General features: G+C 36.6%; 1 protein-coding gene across 1 annotated transcript; it reads right to left on the bottom strand.

Annotated features, from left to right (window-relative positions):
* Positions 1-4,103: 4,103 nt before the first annotated feature.
* On the bottom strand, positions 4,104-10,414 carry LOC121782629 (pleiotropic drug resistance protein 1-like). Its single transcript, XM_042180557.1, has 17 exons — positions 9,932-10,414; positions 9,738-9,858; positions 9,474-9,647; positions 9,227-9,386; positions 9,046-9,122; positions 7,504-8,549; positions 7,275-7,435; positions 7,085-7,188; positions 6,846-6,996; positions 6,584-6,762; positions 6,166-6,498; positions 5,789-6,079; positions 5,500-5,717; positions 5,203-5,430; positions 4,962-5,133; positions 4,626-4,880; positions 4,104-4,549 (listed from the first exon to the last, which is right to left on the bottom strand). The coding sequence occupies exons 1-17, from the start codon at positions 10,285-10,287 to the stop codon at positions 4,286-4,288; spliced, it is 4,290 nt and encodes a 1,429-aa protein (XP_042036491.1). The 5' UTR covers positions 10,288-10,414; the 3' UTR covers positions 4,104-4,285.
* Positions 10,415-10,668: the final 254 nt, after the last annotated feature.

The raw sequence follows: 10,668 nt of genomic DNA, 5'->3' as shown, positions 1-10,668 counted from the left end.
TTCATTTTTAGCAATCGAAATATCAACTTTGTTGTCGAGGTATATGTTGATCACATAAACTGTATAGTAGTATATCAATTACCCAAAATTACACGTTGATTATCCAGTAGTAGTGTAAGTTACCACGTCAATGTATCGATAGTCAAAAAAATATGTGGAACATTTTATTATGAAAAATGAAACGATTATTAGTATCAAATACTGCCTTCCTCTCACTACAAATACTGCCTCCGCCCTGAGCAGTATGAACGATTTCCTTATTTGTCCGTCTCTAAAATATATGAACTTTCTAATTTTAGAATAGTTAAATAACACATTATCTTACATCATTTTATTTACATCTTATACCATTACACCACACTACTAATGATGTGGAACTCACTCTCCACTAACACTACTTACAGTACCTTTTATCTCTCTCTTACTTTACCAATTATACATTAAAACTCGTGTGGAACCAAATGTTCATACTTTTCGGTCGGATAAAAGGAGTATTATTTCTATGTCCAAAGAAATCAATCATTTGTAGCAAGACGGAGGACGTAATAATTACCCCAACGTTGAGACATTTAAAATAAATGACGGGACACTCAATCATTTGCCTTTTAATTTATTGGAATATGTGACTCACTTAACAAGTATTCCATTCGTCCTAAAAAATAGATAAACTTGTATATGACACATATTTTAATGTGCAATTGGTAGACTAAGAAAGAGATATAAAAAGTAAAAGAAAGGGAAAAAGACAGTGGAAGTAGTGCTAGTGAATTGTGCCGTCCACATTATTAGTCGTGTATAATTTGTTAAAAACTTTTTATATTTAAACTTGATCTAATTTTAGAGCACAACCTAAAATAAAAACTAGTCTATTTTTTTTTTGAAGAGACTACGCTATAAATTATTGGTAGTATGGCATCATGAATTGCACATATGTCCAATAATAGAAAGCCACATTTTGGCCTAGCATGATTATGAATATTCTTCACCTTTTTATTAGCTTAAATTCGAATATCAATTTCGTAATCAGTCAATAAGTTGCCGTTGCTCAGTTGCTTTTTTATTGAAAAATTGCGTTGAAGAAAATTATACTCCTCAAGTATAAAGATTGATGTCGCTACTCATCATAATACTAATACTAGTACTTAATACATACTCATCCGTCCTCAAAGAGTATGAACTTTGAGTTCGGCATGAGTTTAATGTATTATTGGTAAAATAAAAAAAGACAAATAGAGACATTTTTTAAGTATTATTAGTGAAGAATGAGTCTCACCTTATTAAAGAGAAAATAATTTTTAAAAGTTGAATGTTCATACTCTTTGGAAACGGATGGAAAGGAAAATAGTACATATTGACGGAGGGAGTACGTGGAAATGTGGGAGTGGCCCTATTCGCACTATTTTTCTGAATAAAAAATGTCAAGTAAGTTCATTCCTTTCTCATTTCTCAGTCAAGGTCTACTTCTGTATATTATCAATTTCTCATCTTATTTTCCAATCTCCATATTTGACGTAATTGAAAATCACAAAGTCTAGTTTAAACAAACACCAGCAGCTAATATTATTTTGAAAAGCATAAATGAATTTTAATAACCATAATTCACCATTTTTATAATTATTTATCAACCACATGAAAACCGGCGTGGCAGAATACTGTTCAATCTGAGTTAAAACTATGACATGCACACGTCATACATTTAATAAAGTCTTCCGTGGCAATCTCCAAAACAATTTTAAAAAAAAAAATCTCCAAAACAATTTAATTTCTTATCTTAATATTCTCTCGATTCCCAAAAATTTGTCACGTTTATCTATATCTATTCATCCAATTAAATTTTTCATATTTCACTTTTTACTATAGGGATGGATATTTCACTAATTTATTCTTATTCGAATTTTATTATAAAACTAATATTTAAAAATATAACTCACATTTTATTATTATTTTTTTGAACTTATTTTTAATTTAATTTCTTAAAATTTATGCTGATCAAAGTATGATAATATTTAAGAGGCGGAGTGAGTATAAATATGTATAATTTTAGTATCTTATAGAAATAATTGAGGGAAAACAGTGTCACAAATATTAATAACATTGGAATGCTACCCGCCGTCATCACCGCTACAATTTTTAAATCGAATGGTTGAAATTCAACTTTGGTGAATTACAGAGAAGTAATTGGAGAACAGTCACGGAGTGGAGTTGCCATTCCTGATTATGGTGCAGATTAGAGCTGAGGAAAAATACCGAAATACCGAAATACCGGCCTTATCGTACCGAAAAAATATCGAAAATATCGAATTTTTGGTATACCGTGACTTTCGGTACGGTATGATACCTTACCGAAAAATTTTGGTTAGGTAACGGTATGGATTTTCAAATACCGCGGTATACCGTTGCATACCGAAATTCGGTATATACCGTAAATTAAGGTATATACCGTAAACTAAGGTATATACCACAAAAATATAAGCACAATTATATATAAAATATATTTTATATATTTTTAAATTATAAAATCTATTGTGAAATATAAATATAATTATGAATAAATTATATTTAATTTATTTTTAAAATTATAAAATATAAATACTATTCTAAAAACTCTAATTTTCTATTTTAATTGATGTTGAAAGTCAGGTATACCGAACTTCGGTATGGTATACCGAAAATGAGGTACGGTATCGGTATGGAAATTCGTCATACCGAAAATAAGGTATACTGAAGTTCGGTATACCGAAAACTTTGGTAAGGTAAAGGTATGATTTTTTCGCATACCGTATTTACGGTAAGGTATACGGTATGGTGATTTCGGTAAGGTATACCGTACCTACCCACCCCTAGTGCAGATACTTGTGAGAGGATTAAACAGATTAATTTAAATACGAATGATTCTAGAAAGCTGAGATGACAAATTAAAACAAATACTATTATAAGAGTAATTATAAACACTATAATAAACAGATTAATTTAAATACGAATGATTCTAGAAAGCTGAGATGACAAATTAAAACAAATACTATTATAAGAGTAATTATAACACTATAATAACTATTTTTGTTATTATTATAGTTACTTATAAAATAAGTATGATTCGCAATTTTAAAAATTATAGTCTTAAAATTTGCTTGATAAATTATTAATTGATGATATAATATTCAAAATTATTATAAAAAATTGATTATTACTTATAACAATAATAACTACTGTAGTAATAATAAAAGTTATTAACTATTCCCTTCGTCTAGCATTAGGAGTCCCGACCGAGTTTTGAGTTATATAAAGGATAGTGAGGAGGAAAAAGATAATATAATATAATATGTGATCCATTTTTATAAACTACTATACTAGATTTATAATGCTCCCTTCGTCCCACAAAGTTTGTCTCATTTTACCATTTTCATTCAGTTCCACAAAGTTTATCCCACTTGAAATCTTACAAAAAAATAGACATTAAATACACCCTTCAATCTCTTCAATGTGAGACTCTTATTCCACTACACACCTCTATTTAATACAAAGTTAAACAATTTCTTGAACACGTGTCGGGTCAAACTTAGACAAATTTTATAGGACGGAGAGAGTAAAATGTAAGTGCAACGCGGGGCGACCTATCTACCATTTATAGTAAAAATCAATCAAAACATTTAATCGCGGATGGACTAAAATGAGAAATTGAAAATCCTAATATTGGGTGAGAGGGATCAATATTATATAGTGTATCTATTTAAGAATCCTAAAACTAAGAAAAAATATGTAAGAAAAAGTATGAAACAAGAATCCTTAAAAGTGATAGTAATGCTATTTTTCTTGTTTTACATAATTCTTTTTACTTGTTAGACAAAAAAATTAAACAAACAAACAAATTAAAAATGATAAAATAAGAAATCTGACTATTTTTTATGGCAAAATTGTGACAAATAAACATGTCATATAGGCTTTGTACGAAATTAGTTATTGGGTTAAGTTCAGATCTACTTATTGTTTTACTCCAGAAATTATTAATTAAAATATTAGGAAGCGGATGCATTTTACGATGATGGTATTAGTAATAAAATGTTAGTAACAAAAATGTGTAGAATGCGCACATCAAGTTATGGACATTCCATAAAGAAGTGAACTAAAATTATTGATTGTGATTCGATTTAGTACAAAACAATTTAATAAAAATAAAAACAAAATGGCTACGGCCTCGCTCGATCAGAAATGGTTTTCATAATCTGATTCTGATATAATGATATACACACTATTACAATTTGGCAAAAATGAAAATAAATGGTTTTCATCATCTTCTCTGGAAGTTGAAGGTCCGAATTGAGAAGGCGAAGATGAAAGTGAAAAGCGCCACGAATCCGAGAAGCACCCCTGCCACCAATCCCAGCTGGCTCCTCTCGAAACCGAAGTAGTCTTTCAAGAACTGTTTCACGGTCGTGTCTGCTTGGTCGGACATGAAATCCTCAATCTCCCCGAACTGTGTCACAATCATGCCGTACAATGTGTACGCCATTGGCGTTGCCCAGTAGTACCATCTCACCCATATTGGCATCCTCTGTTACACAAAGCCATGTATTTTTACTCAATATTTTGATCATTAATTTACTACTCCTATAATGCAGAAATCTTACCGGTCGAGGGATGACGAATCCTGAGAAGAGATTCCAGATTCCGTAGAAGAAGGAGGAGATGATGGCGGCGACGTTGTGGTTGGGGGTGACGGCGACGGTCATCATCCCGTAGAGGACGAAGTAGAGCAGCGAGAAGAAGAAGAAGAACAAGAACCAGAAGAATTTTTCGGCGGTCCAGTCGAATCCCATCATTGAGTAGACGATGAGGCCGTAGACGACGGATTGGACGAAGACGTAAGGGATCTCAATCAGAAACTGCACCACAAATTAGTTTGTTTGTTAATGAACTTGATGAGATTTAGTGGAAACTTTATGGAGAATTTGGTGGTTGCTTACTTGTGAGAATGCATAGGGTAAGGCTGAGTACATTCCGGCCGCTCTCTCTCTGTAAAACACGGTTCTCTCAATAGCCACCACGGGCTGGACCGTTGAACCATATTGGAATCCCAAGAAGTTGATGGAAGCATACATCGAGCCCATTGCGTTCAAGAGATCTTGTTGCGTCTTCCTGTTATTTGTAAATTTAGTATTCGAGTAGGTATATGTTGAGTAAGTTTAGAGTTGGAGTTTTGGTTACCATTTAGAGCCGAGGTCCCAGAACATGGTGCCGAAGATGAGGGCAATGAACGTCGTGAATAGGAATCTCACAGCCGTGTAAGGAGGATTCCTCCAGTAAGACCAGTGTTGTTTCCACAGGCAAGCAATGCATTGTGTGAGGAATGATTGGGAGTATTGTGTGGGGAAGTATAAATCTTTCGTGCCAGGGCGTGGGACGCTTAGTTCCTTAATCAACGCTTTGTTCCTCCTGCAAAAACTCAAGTTTATAAGTGCATGTGAAGAAAGCTAATGTATGATATAGGAGTACAACACTTACTGGTATAAGTCTGATTTCTTGTAGTGATCAACAAAGTCTACTCCCAACAAAAGCTCTTGTGCTGAAGTGGTGGCTTCGAGCATCCATGTAGCCGGGTTGTAGCCATCTTTGATCTTCGATACTCCTTCAACTGATTCGAAGTATTTGATTAGATGGGTTGATTGGCGTCCTAGAGGTCCCACATAGATTTCTTCTCCTCCTCGTTTCATCAGGAATAGCTGCCAAACACATCCGAAGTTATTATTTTTGCATTGTTGGTTATTTGGTAGAGCGAAGGTAAGTAGGGTACCTCATCAAATGCTTCAAAGATGTCGATGCTAGGCTGATGGATCGTGCAGACCACAGTTCTTCCGGTGTTGACAGTGTTCCTGACAGTTCTCATCACAATTGCAGCAGCTCTCGCATCAAGCCCTGAAGTTGGCTCATCCATGAATATGATTGAAGGGTTCGCCACAAGCTCAACTGCAATTGTTAGCCTCTTTCGTTGCTCGGTTGAGAGGCCGTTGACCCCTGGCAATCCTACTAATGCCCCTCTCAAATTGGTGAGCTCTACAAGTTCCATCACCTCCTCAATGAACATCTGTGATTGATCACACGGATTATCATCAATCTAATTCTTGAAATCTTATCATAATTGAAAACAAGTTTTAATGTATGAATATGAACCTTTCTAGTCTCAGACTCCACTTCTTTGGGCAGACGCAACCACGCTGAGTACACAAGGGACTCGTACACAGTGACATTCGGAGAGTGGATGTCGTTCTGCTCACAGTATCCAGAAATCCGAGCGAAGGTTGCTTGGTTCTTTGGATACCCGGAGATTGTGATCTCCCCATCAATGTAGCCACCTGTTTTCCTTCCAGCCAACACGTCCATAAGTGTGGTTTTACCGGCTCCACTAACTCCCATCAAAGCTGTGAGAACACCAGGCCTAAAAGCTCCACTTACACCCTTCAACAATTCCAATCTATCTTCAGTGGCTCCTTGGGCTTTCATTTCCTACAAACCAAAACAAGTTACTTCATTTTATCAAATGTACATCACTATGTTGATTTCTATATTAATTTCCAACTCTTCAACTTACTGGTGGCATGTCAACTGAGTATCTAATGTCATCAAATGTGATGGAATGTGGCTCAAATGGGAGCACCATTCCTCTGTTATTGTTTCCAGTCACAACAACGTCTCCTCCTGTGGATGAGGAGCCAACGGCGACACCTTCATCTTCTAGTTCGGGTAAAACAGCTTGAGGCTTGTCGAATGCTGCACCATTTAAAAACAAAATATTAACACTCATGTATTCAACACTAAAAAAGAAGAATACATTTAATTATGTTAACACTCACCATTGAGATAAGTGAGTGAAGCAAGGTAAAGAATGTTGAATAGCCATATGAATCCAACGGAAGCCCCTACTCCGATCCAGTACCAATATGTTTGCGGGTAGAATCCCTGGCTTTCCATGAGAACAACTCCTAATTTTGTACCATTTACCATCTACAAGAATGATCATATCATACACCATCAACTTTGGTTGTAAAGCAAAACATAATAGTAATACTAGTAAATAGCAATAATATCTTACTCTGCTCCAACTGTGTCCTGTGAATTCATTGACCATAATTGCATTCTGGAAATACATCAAGGGTGATGCATAATATCCCCATATCCACCATGACTTCACATCCTCTGCAGTTTTACCGAACATATAAGTAATGAAAAAAAATACGACTAACGTCTTCCAACAAAGACAAACACAAGATCTTCATTCATACCTCGCGACAGCACAAATCCACCCAATGCAAAGAGCAGAAGCAGCGCAAACAAACCAAACGTGTTCGCGACAATCATGTTCCTCCCTGCAGCACCGATGAATCTGAACAGCGCAGATGCCGCTTGATGCACAACCAACAACAACAAATACTGCTTGAGAAACCTACATCATAAATTTATCAATCAATACCTTATTCATTGAATCATTTCCCATTGTAAGTCGAAACATACCTTGACACATTCGGATCAAATCCGATGACGTAGTAGGTCAGGAAAACCCATATGCCGACTTCAACAAAGGTGATCGGAATCTTCAACACCCACGAGGGAATAGCATAGGCCCATGGCGGGAAGAAAAACATATCCCTCTGCTTGTAAAAAACAGGGAGCTTGTAAATCGTCATCGCCAGCTCCGACATTCCGTTAAACATAACCATAATAACGGTGAAAAAGAGCGCGCCGGTGTAGACGCCTCCGTCTGCCACATTATCTTTACTCATCTCAGTCCGGAAGAAAACCGCCATGGCAACAAGTGAAATGATGGTTATTTGGAACAGCTTGAAAAAGTAAACAAACGAGTTCCTCTTCATCAACAAATACTCTCTATCAGTGCATGCTTTCAACATTTCTTTACTCCCCAAGCCATATTTCTCCGTAGTCAAGGCGGCGGGATGGCTCTTGCTTCTGTCGAACGGGACAGAGAGCTCCTGGGAGACTCTCTCGCCGCTTACAGAGGACTTGAACGCCGCAGCGAACTCCTTAACCGGAATGTAGCGGTAAGGCTCGTCGCGGCGAGCCCAGTATTGTTGTTGGTCTTTTTTTGAGGTGACTTCTTGTAAGAAATCGGCGACTCCTTTTCTCTCCGGGCATTTGAAGCCCATGGATTCGAAGAATACGAGGACATCGTCGCGGGGGCCTTGGTAGACCACCTGGCCATCGGACAGGAGGACGATGTCATCGAAGAGGGCATAAGTTTCAGGAGCCGGCTGGAGGAGGGAGATGAAGGCGGTGCCCTTCATGATGTGGACTTGCTGCCGAAGCATGTTCACAATTTGGAAGGTGGTGGAGCTGTCGAGGCCGGTCGAGATCTCGTCCATGAAGAGAGCCCGTGCGGGCCCCACGAGCATTTCTCCGGTTGTGACACGCTTTTTCTGCCCGCCAGAGATTCCTCGGACCATCTCATCGCCGACCAATGTGTCGGCGCAGATGTCGAGTCCGAGGACTTTGAGTACGTAGTCGGTGATGACATTTGCCGCGTCTCCTTCCGTTGCTGTCGCCTGCATTCACTTATATGATGCTCAATTTGCCTTAGGTTTTTAGGAAATATAATAGAAAGTTACTTTTATATATTACTACTATATAGTGAAAAATGAGTAAGATACCATTAGTAGAATTGTGAGTTTATTACAAAAATTAGTAAAATACGATGGAAACAATTATTTACATATTGATAAAAATAACAAATTGAGATGATTAACGACCGACAAAGAGAGTATTTTATTTATTTTTGCTTGGGCAAGATACAACATCATGGTCTAACAATTAAATAGTACTACAAATGTAATTTGTGTCAAATCTACTTTTATATATTAAATCTTGCTTGTTATATTTCAACATAATTATATAGTAAAATATTATGTGTACTAGTATATTTTATCTAGTCATCACATTCATGTACAGAAAAAGCGAAACAATTGAACATGACATACAATAATTGACTTGGCTAAACATAATTATTAGACAAAAATTTGCAAAAGTTATTTTCTAAAATACCTTCATGTAGATATCAATATCAGGATCTGGTTTGATGTTAGCTGCTTTCTCTCTTCTTGATAATTCAGCCAGCATCTCTAGTAAAATTAGTAAACAACAATAATTAAATAACTGCAAAGTCATAAAATTTCACACTTGATCAAAATCAAAATTATAATTAGTCTAGTGTAATTGTACTAACCGTAGCGTGAGCCAACTCCTTGGCATCGTGCGGAAAAGGCTAAGGTTTCTCTAACGGTCATCTCTCCAATATGCAGATCATGTTGGCTTATGTATGCTGCTGTTTTCTGCGGGATGAACTCTTCCATCCCGTGTCCGTTATATGTCACCTTGCCCGACACCTAATCAAATATATCGAATACTATATTAAAATCGTGTTTATTTTACTAAATATGGTGTAATGAAATATAGTATATAGTTAGTCTTACTTGTAGTGATTGATCAAGCTTTCCGGCCAAAGCAAGCAAAAGGGTTGTTTTCCCGGAGCTTGGAGGGCCTAAAAGTAAAGTCATCCTACTTGGCTTGATGACCCCACTAACATCTTTTAAAATGGTGAAGGGCTTCTTTTGGCTAGGGAGTATGTGAAGGAAATTCAAAAATCCCTAAAAAAAGAAAATACGAATAAACAATTAATCATGTGTGACCTGTATATTGATGATATCACTATAAAAGGCGAAGAAACAACTTGTTACCTCTATTATGTTGGCGTTGAAGTTGATGAAAGTAGGAAGAGATCTTTTTGCACTATATGCATGAGCATCAATATTGAGATTCTCAAATCTCACTTCAATTGTTGGTATATCAATCCCAACCCTATAAACAATACAAAAACCATTAGATTTAGATCACACCTCCAAACACACATACAAAGCATACTATATAGTACCTATCAATTCTGTTCCTGTGCTTGAGCAAGAACTTCTCATTATCATCCTCCACATTGGCAACCAACCTCTCAACCAACTTCCTCTTGTCTTCATAGCCAAGATTCTCGATCTCAACCTCGTTGGCGCCTTTTGATCCGAAGATGAGGCCTTTCCTGAGACGGTCAAAGGTAGGCAGCTTCTCGAGGGCCGCCCATCTCAATGCTTCTTCATCATCTTCCTCACGCGAAGAACGAGAGAAGACCTCCATCCCGGTGTTCCTCCATATGTTAGAGCTGTTTGCTCTGTAGCTCGCGCTTGCTCTCGAACTCGTTGCTCTCAAACTATTACTAGCTTTAAACAGCTCCCCTGCATCCATTTCTCACCACAAAACCTCTCAAAACAACCCTCTGTTTTTTCTTTTCTTTTCTTGGAATTTAGAGATGATTTTTTGGTAGATTGATGAATGGGTAGCAAATTCAGTTTTTTTGAACTTGTGCAATGAAAGAATGAAGTTATTGTTTAGTTTGTGAATTGTTGGAGAATTGTATCATCGATATATATAGAGGTAGATAAGGTATGGTCCATGCATAATTGAAGGCGGTTTTTGGTCTTCAAAATCATGAGTTTCTCATTTGAAAAGTCTGAATTTTATTTTTTTATAGCTGATGAAACTTGTGACCATCCCTTCTAGTAAAATTGAAGTTTTGGTCAACAATTTGCTCCTGAGGTTGCCAGCTTCTGATTGGCTGCTGAGGCG

Source organism: Salvia splendens, chromosome 20 (assembly GCF_004379255.2).
Source record: "Salvia splendens isolate huo1 chromosome 20, SspV2, whole genome shotgun sequence".
In the NCBI taxonomy this organism is placed as follows: Eukaryota; Viridiplantae; Streptophyta; class Magnoliopsida; order Lamiales; family Lamiaceae; genus Salvia; species Salvia splendens.
Note: the sequence above shows the minus strand (reverse complement) of the source record. Positions and strands in the feature narration are given on the sequence as shown.

Bases quoted from the DNA above. Each gene is read 5' to 3' on its own strand.
- LOC121782629 (XM_042180557.1), bottom strand. From the start codon at position 10,287: ATGGATGCAGGGGAGCTGTTTAAAGCTAGTAATAGTTTGAGAGCAACG. The intron at 9,648-9,737 runs GTAACAAGTTGT...TTCTTTTTTTAG, and splicing joins TCAACGCCAACATAATAGAG to GGATTTTTGAATTTCCTTCA. The intron at 4,550-4,625 runs GTAAGATTTCTG...TTTGTGTAACAG, and splicing joins GATTCGTCATCCCTCGACCG to AGGATGCCAATATGGGTGAG.